General features: G+C 42.3%; 1 protein-coding gene across 1 annotated transcript in view; it reads right to left on the reverse strand.

Moving 5' to 3' along the window:
* The window catches only part of Myo10 (myosin X), a 207,028-nt gene extending 197,076 nt beyond the window's left edge, over nt 1-9,952 (reverse strand). Inside the window, exon 1 of the mRNA XM_027954392.2 lies at nt 9,471-9,952. Coding sequence (XP_027810193.2) covers nt 9,471-9,491 — 21 coding nt within the window. The 5' untranslated portion in view covers nt 9,492-9,952. The remainder of the gene's footprint in view (nt 1-9,470) is intronic.
* Nucleotides 9,953-22,372: the final 12,420 nt, after the last annotated feature.

Below are 22,372 nucleotides of genomic sequence, written 5' to 3' on the forward strand. Positions count from 1 at the left end.
TTGGGCACTGAACCCAGGGCCTCACCATGCTACGTAAATGCTCTATCACTGAGCTATACCACCAGCCCCATCCAGGTCCCTTAGTGGTGTTTTGGCCTTAAATAAACATCAGTAACCAGGCTGGGATGAAGTGAGGGGTTATATCAATCAATAGCCTTGCTTATAATTAACCAAGAAGTACAGAAGAGCCTAAAAGTAGAAGCATAAATCTAGGATCCTGTGTGCTAACTTCCTCCACAAACAGTGCATTTCATTAAGATTCTCATAAGAAAATACAAAATCCCTATGACCATAAATACATCATGGTGGGGGTGTCTCAGCTGTGCTTCCTACAAGCTATACTGACTCCTCTCTTTAAGCTTTTGCCACCAATTAGTCCAAGTCAAAATATGCAAACCCTCTGATCAAACAACTCCACTCCTGAAAAATTTTACCTTCAAGAAATAATCAAACAAGTGTGCAATGATCTAGGTACAACAATGTTCAGGAGTTATTATAAAAGGAAACATCTAGAGACAACCTAAAATGATCATATAATTGTCAACATATCCCCCAAAAGAATGAGCAGTGCTACAGAGCCCCAGAACCCTGCCAGGGGCTGTAGATTTTTGAGTGCCAATACTTCACCAAGACAAAAAAAAAAAAAGGGGGTGGGAGGCAGAAATTTGTCAAACTGCAAATCATGGTTATGGTGGAAAGTAGTACTGATTTTGAATCTGAACTAGAAGCAATTATTTGGTCTGTACTATCACTATGAATAGTATCATCAAAGCTTCCCCAAACTCCAAACAGAACTAATTTGACCGTTTCATTTTAAAATCATGCTTAGCATAATTTGAGACAAAATTTGTACTTAATCAAAAAGGAATAAAATGTAAAATATGCAACAAACATGGTATTTCAAGAAAATATTTAAAAATCTGAATAAGAAAACCTTTTGTGTGGATAAGAAGGAAAAGACTGGGCTGAGGCTGGGGCTCAGCAGTAGAGTGCTCACCTAGCATGTGCAAGGGCCTGGGTTCAATCCTCAGCACTATATTTAAAAACAAAACAACAACAACAAAAAAAAAACCCTAAATATTAAAAAAGAAGAAGAAGGAAAGGAAAAGACACAATTTCCAAATAATTTCACATAGACTCTTTTCTGGGCAATGAGCACAGATGTATCCTTAAAGATTTCTTTTTAAATTTTATTTATTTATTTATATGTGGTGCTGAGAATCGAACCCAGTACCTCACACATGCTAGGCAAGTGCTCTACCACTGAGTCACAATCCCAGCCAAAGGTTTTTAAATGATTGACTCCAGCCTTCATTTTCTTTACAGCACTGAGAAGAGTGAAGAACAATTGAAGAAGGCACAGCTCAGTGGCAGAGGGCTTGCCTAGTAAGTGCAAGCCTAGTTTCAATCCCCAGCAAAACAAAAGAGAGGCTAAAAAAAAAAAAAAATGCTTTAAAAAATGGTGAAAATGAGGGCTGAGGTTGTGGCTCAGTGGTAGAGCACATGTGAGGCCCTGGGTTGGATCCTCAGCACCACAAAAAAATAAATAAAGTAAAGGCATTGTGTCCATCTACAACTTAGAAAAAAAAAGAAATGGTGAAAATGACAGAGACTTATGAAGTTCAAATATTTTGTAATACTTCATACAATCAATAAACTATCATTTGCAATTTCATAAATTTTTTTAATGTAAATATTGCTCTATGAAGTTTATTAACAACGTTGGTATCTACTATCCTGCCTCAGCAAAGCAAGCCTCCTCTAGACTAAAATTAATAAAAGAACAATCTAAGAACCGCAAGGATTCAAACCACTTGCTTATGGTTTTCTATGATGGCGTTACTATCCATACAATACAGATGATGGGAAAAATCTTCCCTATAACCATACAAATTAATGATTTTGCTAAAATATGGGCAAGAAAAATAGATTCATGGAAACTATGGCACCCATGTCTTTATTACTCATGCAAACGTCACTACCCATCAAGAGATCATCCAGACATGGGTAACTGTCATTAAATTCCTTGGATACCCTGCTGATTTTAGCAATAACTTTAGCTTTAAATATATTTTTCAATTCTGTCTTATAAAGGTATGTTTGTCAATGTAACGTAGAAGACATTTTACTTGCCAGTTTGTGAGCCTGGCTCATAATGTTAAATATTCAGATATGTGATATGGGGCCTACATTTATCCTCTTGGCCCTGGCCCTGCAAATGGTCCTGCTAATCAAAGAGCTGCCTGTGCACATGCAAGTTTTCTAACATTTAAAGCTCTTCTCAATCAACTCTTATGTTTTAAAAAAAACAATATAGGCTTATATACACAGAGGCATAGGGGGCCAAGACAAAGCATATACCGCTGAACACAAGGGAGCTTCTTTTCATCTGCAGATGATGGCATTCTCTAAACCTAGCATAGTTTCTAAACTTAGTACATGTTCAATGCAGGATTAAGGAAAGAAAAAATGAATTTACAGATGACATGTAAACATACAGTAAAGTCTTTAGAGTAAATCTGTGTTTATCCAAGCTTTTATTTTTTTTCTTCAGCACACTCCTCAGAATTAAGTCTGTACCTCCACACAATGTATGCCACAGTCAGTGGATATGACCCACATATTATTCAAGGACACCCCCCAAAAAAAAAATTTAAAGAATTATGGAATTCTTTGGGGACCCAATTAAAGAGACCAAGTAAAAACTTCCATGGGTGGGGTTGTAACGCAGTGGTGGAGCTCTTGCCTAGCAAGTGTGAGGTACTAGGTCTGATTCTCAGAACCATATATAAATAAATAAATAAAGTTCTATTAACAACTAAAAAAATATATTAAAAAAGAAAAGAAAAGAAAAACACGTCCATTCTATTCTAACACCCCCAAATCCTGTTTCATCTTGGGCTAAGAATCACCAACAGTAATAAAGGTAAAGTGTTGCCATCCCAAAGTGCCAAGAGTCAGTCTTGCCTACCTCTTCTTTCCTAGTATAAATATCTCATTTTTAATTACTACAACTTAAAATGCATTTATACAGAGGCAACTATAATCCTTAAGAGCAGATACTGAAGGTAGAGCAATTACTTGTCCAGCTCCCCTATCACTCTCTTGCGCTGTGTCTCAACAGGCCAGTGGAGGCTTTGCCACAAGAACTCCAACACCTTTCCTTGTAACTGGCAGAGTCAGCTGGTATGACGTCATGTGATGTGAGATGCCAGATTTAAACTGGGGACTCACGTTTCTTCCTTGAGGCCTGGAGGACACATTTTCCAAATAGCTCTTAGCAAGGCCGCAAAATGTTTTATTCAAGGAATGCTCTTTGAGAAGTGATCCGACCTGACCTGCCATCAGTGCAACAATGAATAAGCTAAAGCGGGAATAACTGACGCAGACAAAGGCTGGAAAAGTAGCCAGAATCTTTCATCAAAAGAAGAGATAACATCAGAAAACCTCAAAGAATACTCCAATAAGTGAGGTAGAAATGGGCAAAACAATGAGACTTACCTTTTCTTTCAATAAATTAAATACTTCTCAGTTTTTAATCTAGTTTTCTAAGGGCCTCATTATGTAAATCCTCCTCCTACCCTGAGGAGGTTGGGGCTGACAGCTCTAGAAACTATATTCCCAAGTATAAAGGAAGTCAAATAAATATTGGTGGCATGTTCAAAATCTGATCATTTTCCTGTTGGGTTTTCAAAGTTTCTGGAGTGAGGACCAACCACTTATTTTCCCAGATTTCCATGCAGTTTTCAACTCAAAAAAAAAAAAAAAAAAAAAATCACTTATGAACTGCTTACTATATACAGAACTCCAACAACAAACCTAGAAAAGATGACACAAGCTGAAGGCAAAGGAAATGAATAGGACTGAAAAGCCCAGCTACAAAGGGCCCTCCACGACTCTGTAGACAGCGTACCCAGGTTCAAATAATAACCAGTTTATTTTCTAGCTGTGTGACATTGGGCCAGTTACTTAACCTTTCTGGGCCTCACTTTCTTCATCTATAGAGCGGATATAATTATAGAGCCTTACTCATATGGTTGTTAAGTGGATTTAATGACTTACTGAATGTCAACTGCTTGGCAGCATGCCTGGCACATAGTAAGGACTGAACAAACACAAGCCGTATTTATTATTATCTTCAAAGAACTGTAAAAGTGCTTCATAATCAAGGGAAAAGGTGAGATGCATCTCCCCTCCCATCATAAAATCTGCACTCTGGGGGAAAATACCTGCTATTCAAGGGGTCAAATCCCTCCCTTGAGGACCTTTTCATGAACACGAGTTAATAAAGCTTATTTAGTAGTGAGATACTTTAACTCTCCCGGCTCAGTTTACACATTTGAAAAGGGGAATATAAAGACACTTTACGTGTCTTTATACTTTACGTGTAAAGTGTCTTTATGTTCCTTTAGCTAACTCTAATTGAGCTAGCAAACAACTCTCAAGTTCCTCCTAAGCCCAAGACAGAAAGAGAAGAAGTAGGCTTGGGAGCAGAAGAATAGGACTCCCGTGAACTAGACCTTTGGGGACAGTTTCAAAAAGGAGCTAGACAGGCAGGATACTGATCAGCAGAGAGGAGGGCGTGAGCAGAGGTTTGCAGTAGGAAGGGTTACAGATCCTTTGGAGCAGAATTCACGTAGGGCAAAAGAATAACGAGAGAGTTGCGAGATCAGAAGGCCTTGAAAACCAGACTAAGGATTTGAACTTGATTTTATAAGGATACTCTTTACACAGAATTCTAGAAATATAAAAGTTGCCAAGAGAATCCAGGTTGAAAAGGTGAGAAATCAAATTGGCGCCAACCAGCCCAGGAACTGATCCTAGGGAACATCTCCCAGGCCACGATTTCCCTAGACCAGTGAGTAGTGGTACTTCATTCACCATCGAGGGCAGTTCCTTCTTAATTTTTAGGTACAGTTACTACTACCTTTTCCCCCAACACTGAATTTTGTTTATTCTATTTTTTATGTGGTTCTGGGGTTGAAATCCAGGGCCCTGAGCATGTGAGACGAGCACTCTACCACTGAGCTACATCCCAGCTACTGTAACTGACCTTTCATTATGGCTCATATACTATGTGCCAAGTGCTCTGTAAATCTTACCACAAATTTGCCTGAAAACTAAGCAAGAGAGATACTACTATGCCCACATACTAACCAGACAGTTAAAGGCTAGATAACCTGGCCAGGAGGCCACAAATGGTGAGGGGTGGATGGAGCTGGGCTTCAACTATAGGAAGGGGATGCTGTTCACCAGGCCTAGGTGCATTTAGGCAGAAGGAAACAGTGGCCACCTAATACAGGCTCAACCAGTGGCTCATTCTTGAATGTCCCTAGCAGATCAGTGACATGAACATGTTATGTACCAGTGACTCTGAATCCAAAATTTTGAAATCCAGTAATAATAAGGTACCCAAATCCCACCAGTCACAGTAGCAGATGAGCATAGTCAAGGTTCACGTCCTCAAAGGTGACTGCACTTACAGCCAGAAGAGCTGGAAAAGCAAACACTGCTCTCCAGACCACTCTGGTTGAACAGCAAAGGAAGGTCCTGCACATGCTGGTTTGTGCCTGATTAGGGAACAGGTAAAAGAGCAACAACAGGCAGGCCATCTGAGAGGAGCAGAGTTTCCTGGCCAGCCTGGCCAAGGAGCTCATTGCTCCCTGCTAACAACTGCCCTGCCTGCAGCTGCTCCCAGGGCTTTGCTGTCCCCAACACAGCAGGGACAAAAGAAAAAAAAAGCACTTGACAATAGAAATTCTTCTGGACCATGCAGAAAAGGCAGGACACTAGAAAGCCTCTGGGAGACAAAGAAAAAGGGACCTACCTAATGTCCTCATATGATTTCACAGTGACCAAAGGGGCTACCTTTCAGGACATGGTGAGACAGGAAGTCTTCAGGCACACTGAGAGGTGATTTAGTGTGGGGGGCAGCTGCCCCAAACAGCAATGTCTCAGTGTTTTACTAATAAGAAAAATGTCAATAGATTGAAATATATCTATGCACACACACACACAAACACACACATATACACACCCACTAGAAAAGGGAGAAAAGCAGGCTTGGGAACTTTGCTTTGTAGCTTAAAAAAAAGCTCCAGGTGATAACCAAAACCATGGTCTTCTCAGGTTAAGTGGAAAAAGAGGTCAGTGCTTCCATTTCACATCTGTGGAGATGCGTTCATTCCCACCCAGACTGAACCAAGCCGTGAGAAAGAGGTGCAGCTGGGATATTTTCCACTGAGAATTTATCCCTTACAGCATTAATACCTGCTTTCTATATTGGTATTTGAGTGCCTACTTGTGTACATTTTACATGATCTATTCAGAAAAATCAAAATGTTCATTTATGTCTCATTAATAATCCTCAAAATATCTTGCACTTAAATAGCCATTATGCCACACCTATGCCTAAAATAGAAAACATGAAAAGTCAAGTTCATTTGGAAATTACTGGCCCCCACTGTACTTGGCCCTGGGGACATGGAAACGGCATCCAAAACATCAACCAGTTTGCACAGTAGTCTTGCCACTTTTTTAGCTGAGCCTTTTCTTTGCTTTTTTTTTAACTGATTTTGGTTAGCCGTACCTAAACTTAGTTTCTGTCTGAAGTCAGCTTTTGTTTTTAACGACTTACTTAGAATCGCAGAAACAACAAGTTTCCCGACCTGTGCACACACAATTAACTCGAGAGAAGCCATAAAAATCTAATGAAGGCCAAGAAGAAACTGAAACCTGACTGGGGAGTTTGGCGCCCTCCCTCTCTCCAATCCTGGAGCACATTTTGAAGTCAGCTGTGTCAGCTGACTGGCACAAGCCTCACAGGCTTCCCTGGCCCCAGGCCGGCCATAAGATGCCTGATCCCATTTAACACAGGCAAGCACAGACAAGAAGGCGGCGTTTGCCTGGCGTACAGGAATTGGTACCGAGAGGCAACTGCCTCATGCAGACGTTTTGGGGTGTGTCAACTTGAGAGTGAGGTTATTACCAGCATGTAATGAGTAAGTCAGGGATGCTACTCAATGCACAGGACAATCTCCCTGACAGTCCAACAAACATCTATCCAGCCTACAAGGTCAATAGTACCCAGTTAGAGAAACCCTGGTCTAACTGTGAGGAGCAGCTGCAATTCACAAGTAGCTCCTATTTTTTCCTTATTATTTGACTATTCATACATAAAACACACAATATCTAATTCTGTATTTTTTTTTTCAGTTGTTAGCATGAGCTTCATACTGTTGTCTGGCAAGCAGCAAGTCATTATCTCTAAATCATAGTAAAAGTTAGCAAAGAACAATAGTATACTACTTAGTGATAAGGAGGCCCTACAAGTTGGCTGTCCTTGGGAATCTATCACTTCCATGCTTAATGTTTCTATTCTAACAGAGCATTACAACATGTTCTTCATTGGACGATTTAACAAAAGGATGCTCTGTTAGAAGACATTAAAAAGAGAAAGAGAGAAGAGGGTCTACATTAGGAGTGTGTCTCCAACTAACATACCACCTGTTTGGCATCTCCGGCCCTGCTGCTTTCCTAAGTTATTATTTTTAGGGGTGGAAATTTGAAGTCTGATTGGAAATTACTAGATTGAAAATCTAACCTTAAATAAATGAGAATTTCCCAGAAGCTTGAAAGTCCTTAGTAGCAAAGAAGAAGGCTCTGCATTCTGCAACATGTTCTTCAACCTTGGACAAGTGACTAATCACATTTGGGTTAAGATTTTTCATGTAGAAAATGAAGAGGATGGAGTAGACAATGGGTAAAGGCTAATTTCAGTATTATCTTAATCATTGAAATTAAAACTAGCATCCAAGTCTCCTTACCCAAGGTAAGTGCAAGGAAAAAAGAATTCATAATCCAAAGTCCAATAGGGAACATGAGATCAGAACTTGGAGATCTAGCATGTTATCCTGAAGTTCCTCCCACTTACACTAGAGGGCACAGTTCTTCCCAAGGGGAGGCCACAGACAGCCCCCCCCCCGCCCCCCACCCCCTGTCCCCCTCCCGCCCCCTCCCCGACTGCAGGCTTCAGGATGGTGACCCCAGAAACTGTACACAAATTCTATGTTTCATCAGTTTTTCTGAAGGACCCAGAGCACCAAAACAAACAAACACACCAAGTAAAGACTTTCCCTAGAGGCAGAGCCCCAGTTTTCTTACAGATGAAAGCAATTAAAACAGAAGCCCTAAGGTCATTACAAACTACAACTCGCAAAAGTCCTGGTGCCTTCTCACATGAAAACAAAAGCCCACGGATTTTAGAATATGCTAAGGTCTCACAATTGTGTATTTTGCCTTTCCTTTAAATAAACATATGTATTGATGGATGATTAATTTTCTCCAGTCTACCTTTCACAATGAATGAGGCAGCACTTTGAAAAATTGAATATTTGGTATCATGCAAGAATATTTCACTTGGCTATTAGAAGTAGCTGTCTTAGAACAGCAAGTGAGCATCTAAAGAAGAGGGAAACGTGAAATATTATATCCAATTTAAGGCAGAAAAAAATAAGTTAACTAACACCAAAGGCAAACCCTCACCAATCTGATTTGCTAGAAATTTCAAGATTGTCCTAAGATTCACAAAACATCCCCAGGCGTTCAACGAAATTCACATCAGTCTCCCTCAAGTCAAATAAGTTTACTTTGAGCCACTTCAAACCTCAAACTTAAACAGAATTTATTAAATAAACACAACCAAGAAAGGAAAAAGGAGCCAAGAAACCACAGCAACTCTCGATCCCAGAAGGGAAAAAGTTTCTAGTAACTGGTGTCCAGCCTAAAGAGGGCATCGGTTTTGTCTCTTAAAATAACCAGTTTTCCCTCAACGAATTTGCTTTAAATTCAAAAATTAATAAGGACAGACAGCACACATACAGGATCTTTTGATCCCATGCTCTGGAATTATCCAAACCCGACATAAGCACTTCTTGGTGAGCATGGAACCCGTGCTCCAAAGAGGTCTGGCAGGCAGGGAACACAAGTGACTGATTAAACCCTTGTCGCCCCCTCCCACACTGCCCTGAGCCGGCTCCTCGGGAAGAGTTTGCAGCACCCCTACACAGGAAGCCCGCACGTTTTGCAAAGGAAATGCCAGACCAGACCTTTCTTGGAGAAAGGCACGTCCGTGCTGAGCATTTTATGGGGCTTCCTGCAGCCAGGCAGCTCTTTCCGGGACTCACCTGGTGCGGGTACCGCGGGACACTCGGGGAGCCAGCCACCCACACACAGGGCCACGCACCTTCGCCACCTCCCGGACACACCGAGCGCGGGACAAAACACAACCTGCCCGGGCTTACTCATCGCAGGCTCCCGGCCGGTTAGGGGGGTGGGAGACTTCAGGCGGCTCCCGGAAAGTTTCCCCTCTCCGATCGGGGAAGGCGCCGCGTGCCGCGCCCAGGCAGACCCCGCGCCCTCGGCCCCTCGCCCCCGGGCAGCCGGGTCGAACCGCGGCCGGGCGCACTCACCTCGGGGAAGAAGTTGTCCATTGTTCCGGCGCGCTCCCCGGCTGGCCGAGCGCGGCTCGCGGAAGTCAGCGCGGCGGCAGGTCCGGGAAGCCGTCGTGTCACGGTGCGGCTCCCAGCGACTCCAGCCCGCGGGGCGCCCCAGCAGCCATCGCCCGATGCCCTTCTCCTCTTTCTCACCTTTTGTTTGCCCAAACCCAAGTCTCTACCTCATCCGTCCCAACTACAGCCTTTGTCTCTTCTTGCTCCAAGTTCCTCACTTCTGGGCTAAGCGCTCCCGAGCGCAGAACAGCTGGTGGCACATTCCTCCCCCGGGTAGGGGGAGGGCGGCGGGGGTCTGGTGAGCGCGCCCCCTCCCTCTGCGCTCCGCTGCGGGCGCTCGGGGCGGGCAGCGGGACAGCCGGCCACAAAGCGCGCCCGAATGGCTCTGCCCGCACGAGCCGCCGCGGTGAGCAGTCCGGCGCCGCGGCTCAGCCGGCTCTCGCCCGCGGGAGCCTCAGCGACAGCGCGCGTCCCGCCCACCACAGCGCCCCGCCTTCGGCCCCGCCCCGCAGGGAGCTGAGCCCCGCCCCTCCCCATGCCGTCCCGCCCCCCCCCCCCCCCGGGGCCCAGCTCTCAGCCCGCCACAGACCCGGCGCCCGCCCCGCCCACTGCGCTCTGCGCGCCTTGGAGCTGGGAGGTTCGTGGATCGCAAAGCACTGGGTGGTCCTCCCGCGGGGTCCACCTTAGCACGGGCGGGGGACGTGACTCTTCCTTGTAGTGATAGAGACTAAATAGTCATGGGAAGTGGGGCAGAGTCCTCACTGCCTTTGATGTTAGCGGACCCTGGAACGAGCTCGGCACCGGTCTCAGTGCAGCTCCGCGCTGGACGGCGCGGTCCGCCAAGATCTGCGCCAGATCAAAGCAGAAAACCGAGGCTAAGCAGAATTTCTGGACTCTGTCTTCGCGCATTTTCTCTCCTGCGGTCGGGTTAAAAGTCATTTTAATAACTGCGGGAAAATGTAGCCTTGTAAACTGAAAGGGAACATGCCCAGTGCCCAAAGGAAACATGGACAGATTTAAGGGAGATGGGTGAATGCTTAGATCCATCTGGAAACGGAGCGCTGGTTTCCTCTAGAACAGTTCCTCAAAGTTTAGCGTGCCCAGAAGGCACCTGGGGATCTTGTTACGTGGAGTGGGATTCTGCGGGGTAACTCCTGACAATCTGCTTTCCTAACAGGCTTCCAGGTGCCCCTGGAAAGATGCTGCTTGGTCCACTGCAATGATAGAGCTTTTTAACAACTAGAGAAATTAGAAGTCAGGGGTTAGAAACTTTTGTAGCAATTTAACAGTGCCACTACATCCCACCACATTATGGATACTCTTTGAACCGACCCAGTTGGGTGTTGTCGGACTTACTTCTGAGTCACACCTGGCACAGCATATTGGCAGTTGGCAGATTGAGAACCAAATGACTGGTTGTTCACCACAAATGGTTTGAGAAGTTCTTTCCCTGGGATCTGCCAACTGCTGTGCAACCTTTAAAACAGCTTAGAAAGGTATCTTCCAGGGAAAACCTTCTGAGAGATGTCAGATGTATCAGAGATGAATGAATGAATGAAACAAGTTTCAAATCCTTGTTTGGAAATTCAAGCATTTTTGTAACTTAATCTCAGAGCGGTTATTTAGCATTAATATCATTACTTCTACCCACTACCCTTTGGGAAAAGTAGGGTATAAACTAAGCAGTGATATTGGGCTATGTCATTGCTCTATTCTGCATACGCTTAGGGCACTACATAGTAAAGGTTGTGTTCAAGGTTGAAGTTATGATAGAGTCAGGATAAATAACAATCCCAAACACCAACCAAAGTGCTTAGTCAAATGAGTCCTGTACCTAATTGTGTTCAGATACTAGAGCAGAACAATTACAGTCATTATGGTATTAATCTGCACACAGCATCTCTTTCAAAAGAAATTGCTAGGGAGCTTGTTCCGGGGGTGTGGCTTCGTTCTCAGCATCAGCCCAGTCACTGGTATATTGGGCAAGCTTGGCCATATCATTTCAAATCACTCTCCGATCCAATAAGTTCTCTTCAATTGTAATAAAGGTACCACACTAATGCAACATTAATAATAGGGGTGAGGGTGAAGGGTTATATGGACACTCAATTTTTTCTGTAAACCTACACCTTTTTAAAAAGTTTGTTGATTTTTTTTTCAAAATCACTTTCTTGTCAAGTAGAAAATATGGATGATAATTGCATTTAATTTGACTCATACAAAGAATTGTGAGCCATATCCAATATATGAAGTTCAATTTCATGGAATCATTTCATTTCCTTAAAAAGTTTACATCAGTTTTACAATTATGATCCCTAGACTGTCTTGTCAAAATCCCCTAGGAGAAGTTGTTAAAACAAACTTAAAAAAAAAAAAAAAAAAAAAAAAACGACTCAATCTCTTAAGCATATTGGGAGCCTAAAAGTCTGTATTTTAGTAAGTATCCAGGAAGCCCAGAGTTTGAGAATCACTGCTTTAAGTTGTCAAAATTCATCAGATTTTCTGTATGTGTGCACATTCTCAAAAAGGTATTAAGATAAATTGCAGCACTGACTCTATTTACAGAACAAACAGCAAAGTGCATGTTGTTTTAAGCATTCTAAATAGGGTATCTAATCCCCAGGTATTTGGGGTAGAAGCAGTTGTTTGAAAAAAAAAAATGTGTTCAATTTACAAGGTTTGTTGGCAAGATGAACAGAGAAGACATTTAAGTCAATAGATAGCTAAGAATACCCATGCTTGGTACCATCTTTTAGGAGGTGTTTCTGTGCAGGGAGCAGTTCTCCTGTTTGGACAAAGCTGTTTAGGCTCAGAGGGCTATGCCCCATGCTCTCAGACGTGACAAGGTACCAGAACCTGTCAGAATGACTTGTTTCTTCTCAACAATCCTACTTATTTTCAAAGATATCAAGTTAATGGTGTGTAATGTTTTCAAAAGAAAACACCTCAAAAAGCTCAAGTTCTCTTGTTTTAGTGGCATCAATTATTTCAAGACTGACAACACTTTATTTTACTCTGTTTGGAAATTCAAGCATTTTTGTAACTTAATCTCAGGGCGGTTATTTAGACTGTATTGGACTATTTCCCCACCATAAGAGAGAGTGATGTAAGTCTATTTGTGAGTTAAGTAATATAACCTTTCTTTGTTCTCCACCACGTGCTTATTTGTTTTCCATTGAGATGTGTTGTCTTAATTCCTTTGTGCTTTCAAATTGAGTTGCTTCGTTGTTGTTGATGCTCCTTCTGTTGATCCTAATCTTGATATGTGTGCAGGTGTAGAGTCAGTTCCATTATCTTTATTTTTATTAAATACTCAACACTTAATTGCTCCAGAGTAATGGTTTAATTACTAGTTACAGAAAGGGAAAGTTCTGCAGGGTTCTTTCACACAAATTAGAAGTTAATAACTGACACATTTCTAAACTCCTTTTGTGCTTGACTAAACAGTAGTTCATCCTTTCTGCTTATTTACAGTGTTGGATGTTGAAAAATTCAAAGGTGTTTGTCTTTTTGAACAAACACAAATTAAGGGAATTCTTCAAAGTATTTCCTTTACTTAGCATAATTTGCCATTCAAAAAATCTTCAAGGAAATATTTTTTTCTGTGAAACTGAAAACCACTGTGAATCATTTCTATAGAAAAAATACAATTTTGATGGGGGATACCTTAAATGTCACACATTGCAATAGAATTAGTCAAGTGCAGAAGAAAAAAAGAAATAAAATGGAGATAAGATACTCAAAAACCTCCTTTTGATGGCACTCATTTTTCTAGACAAGAAGAGCTAGGGCCAGCGTGTAATAGACCTCATTAGACAGCATTGATGGACAGTGAATTCTAACTAGACCCCTGTCACTTCAAACTATAAGAATGTTTTCTAAAGTGATATCCCACACAAACATGAGTGTTGTTTTTATAAATCAATCCATGTCCATACTTGGTCCTTGTTATGGTTTAGATGTGAGCTGTCCTCCAAAAGCTCATGTGGGAGACAAGGCAAAAGGATATAGAGGAACCTTAACCTAATCAGTGAGTTAATCACCTGATGGGATTAACTGAGTGGTAACTAGAGGCAGGTAGGGTGTGGCTGGAGGAAGTGGAGCATTGGGGGTGTGGCTTTGGTGTATATATTTGTATTTTCTGATCATCATGTGAGCTACTTCCCTCTACCACACTCTTCTGTCATGATGTTCTTCCTCACCTCAACAGCCCCCCCCCACCAATGGAGCCGGCCAGCCTCCTATGGACTGAGACAGAGGAAACTGTGAGCCCCCAAATAAACTTTTCCTCCTCTACAGTTATTCTGGCCAGTTCTTTTAGTCACAGCAGTGAAAAAGCTGGCTAAAACAGTCCTGCTTCTGTTCACATGAAAAATAGTACAAAAATCTTTGAAATCCTGAAAACCTCCATGATGATACGTTAAGCCCACTTGGAGCTTCATTGGACATCTCCCTCCCTTTCTCTTGATTTCTCTGTATGTTCAGGCCTCCACTCTCTTCACTAATCCAGAGGCTGGGAAGCTGACTTTCCAAGGCCTGCATCCCTGTCCCTGTTGTTAATCACATGTTTAACACTTTGAATTTTGTGCCCTTACTTATTGCCTGTTCTTGCAACTTCAATCTTTTCCTGCCCTTTATCTAGGCCAGTAAATGTGATTGTGTCCACTGGGTTTGTGAACAGCTGTTCCTTAACATAATTGCTTTCCTGAACCACTAGGCCATCTCTCTTCAAATTCCTTGCCTTGGTTTGGATTGTGTTGGTTCAAGCTGGAGGCTTGGTCCCTAATGCGATGGCTTGGAAAAGTAGAGAACCTGTTATGGTTTGGATATGAAGTCCTCCAAAAGCTCACATGTGAGCCAATGCAAGAAGCTTTGGAGAAGAAATGATTGGGTTACAGCCTTAACTCAATCAGTTAATTATTCCCTGATGGGATTAACTGAGTGCTAATGGGAGGCAGGTGGGGTGTTACTGGAGGAAGTGGTTCACTGGTGTCATGGATATGGGGTACACATCTGTATCTGGCAAGCGGAGACCTTTCTCTGCTTTCTGATCAGCATGTGAGCTGGTTTCCTCTGCCACACTTCTGCCATGATGTTCTGCCTCACCTTGAGCCCTGAGGAATGGAGTCTGCTGTCTATGGATTGAGACCTCTGAAACTGGGAGCCCCTAAAGAAGTCTTTCCTCCTCTATGTTCTGGTTGGGTCCTTTTAGTCACAGCAGTAAAAATGCTCACTAAAACAGAACCCTTAAGAGGAAGGGCCTCGTGGAAGGCAATGAAGTGGGTTGGGAGAGCACTCTTAGAAGGGATTGACACTTATCTCTGCAAGTGCCGTCTTGAGAGCGGGTTGGTGTAAAGTGAGAGCACCCACACGCAAGGTCTCTTTTGCACAGGTCTGCTTCCCTTATTGCTTTTTCTGCCATGTTGTGAGGCAGCCAAGAGGTTCTTGTCAGAAACAGCACCACAATGTTTGAACTTTCCAGTCACCAGAATTGTGAGCCAAATAAATCTCTTTTCCTTGTCCATTACCCAGCCTCAAGTATTCCATTAGACCAACCCAAAGGAGACAAACCCACTCCTCAATATTCACTTCTACATTTCATCCCCCAAACAAAAATTTTTTTTTAAATTTTCTAACTTCGTTTCAGGAATTGATTCATAGGTGTGCAACCTGTATAATTAAGTTGCACAGAGCCCTGAGCTCTGTTGTTGCAATCTTAAAATTCTCAATGGCCCTACTTTTCAGCTGGTGCTGGGCTCCACTAATTATGTAGCTAGTCTTTAACTTTAGCTTTTTTTTTGTTGTTGTTCTTGTTTTTAATTGTACTGGGGATTGAACTCAGGGCACTCAACCACTGAGCTCAGCCCTATTTTGTATGTATTTAGAGACAGGGTCTTGCTGAGTTGCTTAGCACCTTGCTTTTGCTGAGGCTGAGTTTGAACTCACCATCCTCCTGTCTCAGCCTCCTGAGCCACTGGGATTATAGGTGTGCACTACCGTGCCTGGCCTCAGCTTTTAAGACACCACATTTGTCTGGTTCTCTCTCCTTTTTGACCACCCCTACCCTTTTCTTATTTTTTTGTTTTGCTTTGTGTGTATGTTTGTTTGTGTGTGTGTGTTTCCTTTGGCTGTGTGGCGGAGATTCAAACCCAGCGAGGGCCTCGTGCATGCTAGGCACACACTGTACCACTCCCTCCCAGCTCCTGTCTCTTTTGCAGGCTCTTTTTCTCCTCCCTCCTCCAAAATAGGATAAATCCCAAACATGCCTTCTCTCCCCCTACTAATCCTCAGTACCCCAACTGCCATCTCTTCATAAATAATCCCCAAACCCACAGCTAACCTTTAAGAAGGCCCACATTTCCCCCCACCTTTTTAATTTTCCCCAGTGAGATGCTATTCACACTTTACACTCCCAAGCCAAACCTTCTTCCTTCTTCCCAGGACTTTCACAAACTTCCCTATATTTGTTCATAGGATAACTGATAAGAGGCTACATGTTATTCAGACATAATTGTTTTCATATAATTCATAATTCATAATTGTTTTTATATATACACCAAAGCCACACCCCCAATGCCCCACCTCCTCCAGCCACACCCTACTGCCCTAAACCCTTTGAAGCTCTCATCTATATGCTGCGAGAATCCCCACATTGCAAATCCCTCTAACCCAATGAAGAATTTTCAAATCTCCCTTGCTTCAAACATGTGACTTCAATTCTAGTGACTTATAGACACATTCAAGGAATAATCTAGAAAATAGGGGCTTAGAACATAAGTTTTTGTAACACAGTCTATGATAGAGTCAATGGGTCACATGAGAAATCAGAGACCCATGACTTTTATATTTTAAATCAAATTATATAATTATATAAAACATATAACAACCATAGAATTTTTATATATGATCTGATTTAATGTTACAAAACTCATGAACCCCTATAATTTTATATATGATACACACACACACAGGCACGCATGCTTACACATAGACACACACACACCCCTAGCCTTGAAGGTCAATACAATAAAACAAAACAAAGCTGGCCTTCCCTGTGAGAAACTTCAGGGTTATGATTACCAGATACATCAGAAAACAATATTTAGGCAAACTCTTCTTAACAGCCTGGAAAGGTCTGGTTTTCCTCACCTCAAATTACTTAATATCACCATTGATTTTGTCTTTCTAATTAGTTAAGAATGTGTTTGGAATTTTTTTTCCTAAAGTTTCCATTAAATGCAAATGTGCTGCAGCTGAGAATATTAGGGGGAAAAATCAGATAGGCAAACAAAGTTGTTTACATAAAATTGTCCAGAGCAGAGTCATTGAGAGTAGAGAAAGACCAGTGCTTTTCAGGAGACTGGTTAAGTCAACTCTGGTGAAAATGCACACAGCATACTGTTTGTGGTGGTTAAACTGTTTCTGTGCATCAAGCCACCAAAAATCAAGTGGTTTAACACAACAATGAGTTGGTCCTTGAACTCTGTGTCTGTCACCTAGGTGCTCTGGGGCAGCTGCAGTCAGGTGGTCCCACATTTCGCAGCTGGAACAACTGGGTCAGCTGGGACTGCCGTTCTACTCTCTTCTCCTGGACTGTGTTCACATGGTGGTGGTCTCTAGACTCCACTATGGTAAGAGAAGAAACTGAAAGACCTTTTGAAAATTTGTGCATTAGGCATATCATGCTATTTTTGGCCAGCCTAGATTCCAGAGTCCGTTGATGAAAAGAGTTCCAAGACTATGTGAACAAATTGGCCTTTCTAAAATGCATGGCTCAGCGGTACTAATTACATCCACAGTGTTGTGCAAGCATCACCTCAAAAGGAAACCCATGCCCACTGCTCCAATTCCCATCACCCCCACTCTCCACAGTCATTTGCTTTCTGTCTCTGTGGATTTGTCTGCTCTGGATATTTCATATCAATGGAATCATGTGATAGGTAATATTTTGTGACTGGTTTCTTTCATTCAGCATGCTTTCAAGGTTCATCCTTGTTCAGTGTGTATCAGTACTCATTCTTTTTATGGTTGAATAATATTTCATTGTATAGACATACCACATTCTTTTTAATCCGTTGATCAGTTGATGGCTATTTGGGTTATTCCCACTTAGGAGCTATTGTGAATTGTGCTGCTATAAATATTCACAAACCTGTTTTTCAATTATTGGGGGCATATGCCTAGGAATAGAGTTACTGAGTCATGTGGCAATTCTATGTTTAACTTTTCAAGGAACTGCCAAATTGTTTTCCTTCCCAGCCATTTTTAATCCACACTAAGTGAAAGCTAAAATAATAAAGTAGCCGGCTGTGCTGGTACACACTTGGATCCCACCTGTTGAGGCAGGAGGATCACTAGTTTGAGGCCAGCCTGTGAAACTTAACAAGACCCTTTCTTGAAATAGATGATTTTTTTTTTGTACCAAGATTTGAAGGCAGAGACACTTAACCAGTGACCCCAGCCCTTTATAAATTTTTTATTTAGATACAGCTAATTTGCTTAAAGCCTCACTAAGTTGCTGGGCTTTGAACTTGTGATCCTCCTGCCTCAACATCCTGAGCTGTTGGTCAAAATACAATTTTTAAAAAAGGGCGGGGGGCCTTGCTCACTGAGTTTAAGTCCCAGTTCTGGGAGAAAAATAAAATAAAATAATTCTATGTTTATTCATATAGAGAAACAAATAATAAAATCTACAAAATGACATGTTTCATTTGTATTTTATAGAATTTAACAAGCAAGCAAGCAATGGTTGAAAGCAAACTTGTTTGTTTTTCTGTCACAAAGACCTAGAGAGCTGGAAGGTTCTGGAAGGTCCTCAGGGACATGGCTCCTTCCAGCTCTCTCTTACCCTGCTTCAGTGTGGCTCTCAGCCTCACCTCTGCTCCCTGGGCAGCAGGAGGTAGCAGGGATGATGAGCAAGGACACACAGGCATGCCTGGACGTTGTCATGCTGATGTCTACTCATCTTCTACTGGAAGAACTCGGTCATCAGCTGCAAGGAATACTGGGAAATGAAATACGATTCTGTTTCATTTATTTGTTTTTTATCCAGCTAAAAATTATTACTTAGAAGAGAGAAAAAAACAGATTTTAGGGAACAACTGGCTGTTCCTCCCCTTATAATAAAACTAATTATGAAGAGAGCTTTGAACAAAAGAACAAAAATGATGAACAGATGGTGTCTACAGATGGTGGAGACAAGGGCAATTAAAAATTGTTCTTGACCCTTTTCTATATTTTCTGATCTTTTTAGTGATACCTATAAAAATCATAAAGTCATTGTTATTTTGAAAAATGAAATATTAAATTTCCTTCACCAGAGCACTACTCTATTCATTTATTCTTCCTTCCTCTCTGTTGTTGTAGGAAAATGTTTATTTTGTGTTTATGATGTCAGACATTACGAGATATGATAATGAATAAGATAGGGTCTTTACCATTAAGGAAGTCAGCAGACCAGTTGCACACAGAGACACGCTAAAAGATTATGTCAAAACAACTATGGAGGGCTGGGTTGTGGCTAAGTGGTAGAGCATTGCCTGGCATGTGAGGCACTGGGTTCCATTCTCTGCACCACATACTAATAAATAGAAATAAAGGTCCATTGAAAACTAAAAACAAACAAACAAACAAAAAAAAAAAACTATGGAATTTTCTATAATAAAATGATGCACAAGTAGGACATGGTGATTGCCACCTATAATCCCCACTACTTGGGAGATTGAGATGAGGCCAGCCTAAGCAATTTAGCAAGATCCTGTCTCAAAAAAGGCCAGCAGCATGGTGAGGGGGTGCTGGGCAGAAGGCTTGCCTACATGCTTGTGGATTCAATCTGCAGCACTGGGGAAAAAAAAATACCCACACAGTTATAAGTGCCATAAATATAAAAAGTGATGCCTGATGGCATGTTAGAGGTTAAATAGTATTCCTCGAAATTTTTATATTGAAGGCCTAATTCCCAGAACCTCAAAATGTAACTGTATTTGCAGATAGATTAAAGTGAAGCCATCAGGGTGGGCCCTAATCCAGTCTGATTGGTGTATTTATAAGAGGATATCTGAACATGCAAAGAGACACCAGGATGCAAAAACATACCTGGGAAAGACCATGTGAGGACACAGGGAGAAGGCAGCCATCTGCAAACCAAGGAGAGAGGCCTGGTGGAAACCAAACCTTCTTTTTGGATTTCCAGTCTCCAGAACTTTGAGAAAATAAATGCCTGCTGTTGAAGCCACCCAGCCTATGATACTTCATTATGGCTACCTTACCACTAATACAAGGAGTCCGGAAAACATCCCCCAAGAAAGCTGCCCTTGAACCAGTGCTGGGGGGTTGAGTAGGAACCTATCACTTGCAGAAGAGATGAGAGCACATTCTAGCCAAAGGGCGTATGGGAAGTCCCAGAAGTGTGAAAAACATTTTAGCAAAGAGCACCACCATGTTTTACATGTGGCTTTTCCCCCCAGGGTTCAGGTGGCTGGTGCTTGGCCCCCAGTGTGCTAGTATTGAGGTAGTTTTAAGAAATAGAGCCTAGTGCAAGGTAATTAGGTCATAATGGTGTTGTCCTTGGAAGGGATTAAGATAGTTTTGTGGGACCCTGGTTAGGCCTCATCAGAGGATTGTTATAAAAGAGCAAGACAGGCCCCTGTGAGCTCTCTGATTTCCCATCTCATCATGTGATCTCTCGCCACATTGCCACCATGATGCCATCTGCTATCATCTGACATAGCCAGGGATGCACTTCACCAGAGCTGGCATCATCTTGTTTGAACTTTCAGTCTCCAAAACTATGAGCTAAATAGATTTTTTTTTTTTATAAAGCATCCAACCTCATGTATCTTGCTATAACAATGGAAAATAGACTAACATAACTACCAAGTTCAGAGTGTTAGGACAGAAAGTGTGCATGTGGAGCTACTGAAGTGAGTCTGGAAAGCCTGATTCAAATGTCCATTAAATTAGTTTATAGCTAGTAGTATGCTGGTAAACTAGGGAGGAGAGTCCTGGTTCATAGTATTCACTGGGTCCCATGTAAATATGCTCACCATGGCTGATACCAAAATTTCAACACCATTTATTAAACATGGAGTTGGGAAGATATGCATAGTTAGCTCATCATTATTTAATATTTTTGCCAAAATAAATTCAATAGACAAAATAACTACAAGTACATAGATGATGGTAAAGTGTACCATAATAATTTGGAAATGATGAGCTTGGGATATTTACTATCTTTGATTTTAACAAAATCATTTAATTATAAGGTTTTGGAACTTAATTTTGAATAATGGCTATGTTTAAATATAGCTCACAAATTCCCTGAAATTTAACAATCTACTCTCATGAGTTGGTGTGGGCACACAGCTGTTTATATCTACTACTTCCTAAGTGACTGTAGTTACTATGAGTGGCAAAAGATAAGTAGTGCATTGTAAAATGTATCACTGAGTTGAGATCTCTCCCTGTCTTTCACAGACAGACAGACACACACACACACACACACACACACACACAAACACACACATACACCTTTAAAAGAAATTTGAGGGAATTCCTACAGAAAGTAAAAGATTATGGGCATCAGGGGAAGAAGAATGGCAGTGGTAATCAAACCATGACAGAGGAGGAGAGATTAGCTTGAGCCTTAAGAAGAGAGGTAAGGGTCATTTTTGGAATGCAGAAGGAAGATAAAGAAGATGAAGAGCGCCAAAGAGATCATCGGAAGAAAGGAGATTTTGAGATGGAGAGAAGGGAGGGTAAGGATTTTGTAATTGGAGGCCCGACGTGATCTCAGCTTCTTAGTCAAACAGAAGATAAGATGGCTTGCATATCTGCACTGATTAATGTATAGGTTAGCCAGTTTTTATCTTGAAAGCCAGAGTATTGCAACCTTAAGGGAGTAGATAAGGGAGGGGGAAAGAGGAGGATTCTGGCAACTAGAGACGATCCAGTGAAAGGACTGGGGGAGGAAGACTGCCCATGGTGATTCAGGACCAGGACCAGCTCACACACAAATGGGAAGGCACTGAGGTAAGGATATGCAGAACAACCTGCCAGGGAGCCTGCACTGCACTGAGTCCGCAGAAGCAGCCAGATGGGGCCTCCTCCCTCCCAATCCCTCCACCCTCTGGCATCATCTTCGTTCCTACTAGAACATTCTGATCTGCAGACAGCGTGTCCCAGCAGCCCATCTTTAAGCCTTGTGATTAAGGCATGTCATCCCCCCAACTACCACCCGTGGCTTTCATGGCCATCCTCTGTCCAGGGCATCTCCACTGCCGTCCTGTCCTTTCTTCCTCAACCCTCCTGTCTTTCTCTCAGTGTCACCAACACGTTCTCGGCTTCACAGCACTAAACGTGATCTTCTAAAACGCGATCCAACAACCCTTCACTGTAGCTCCTAAACCCTCCAATGGATTTTTTTTTTTTAACACTTAGCACCAATACCAGCTTCTTTTGAGACTGAAAATTACTACAAGACCAGCATCCCATCTCTCTTCCCTCCATTTCCTACCAACAACCACTCTGCCTTCTCTGTGTCTGGAGCAAAACAGTCAGGTAGTGCCTGCCCCAGGGCATTTGCATTTGTGTTTCCTGTACCTCCAGTGCTTCCTCACCCTCCACTCACCCCTCCTCACTGAGGACTCAGCTCAGTGTTATCCAACCGGCCCATCTATTCTGCACGGACCCACTAGCGTGCATCATAGTATCCCAACTGATTTTCCTCAGAACATTCATGGTCATTGAAATTATGTTCTGTTCTCTGATTTTGTCAAGGGTCAGCACACTGCAACCGATGAGCCAAATCTAGCACGAGTCTGTCGTTGAAATGAGGTTTCATTGACATGAGCCACCTGCATTCG

This window comes from Marmota flaviventris, chromosome 5 (assembly GCF_047511675.1).
Source record: "Marmota flaviventris isolate mMarFla1 chromosome 5, mMarFla1.hap1, whole genome shotgun sequence".
Taxonomy (NCBI): Eukaryota; Metazoa; Chordata; class Mammalia; order Rodentia; family Sciuridae; genus Marmota; species Marmota flaviventris.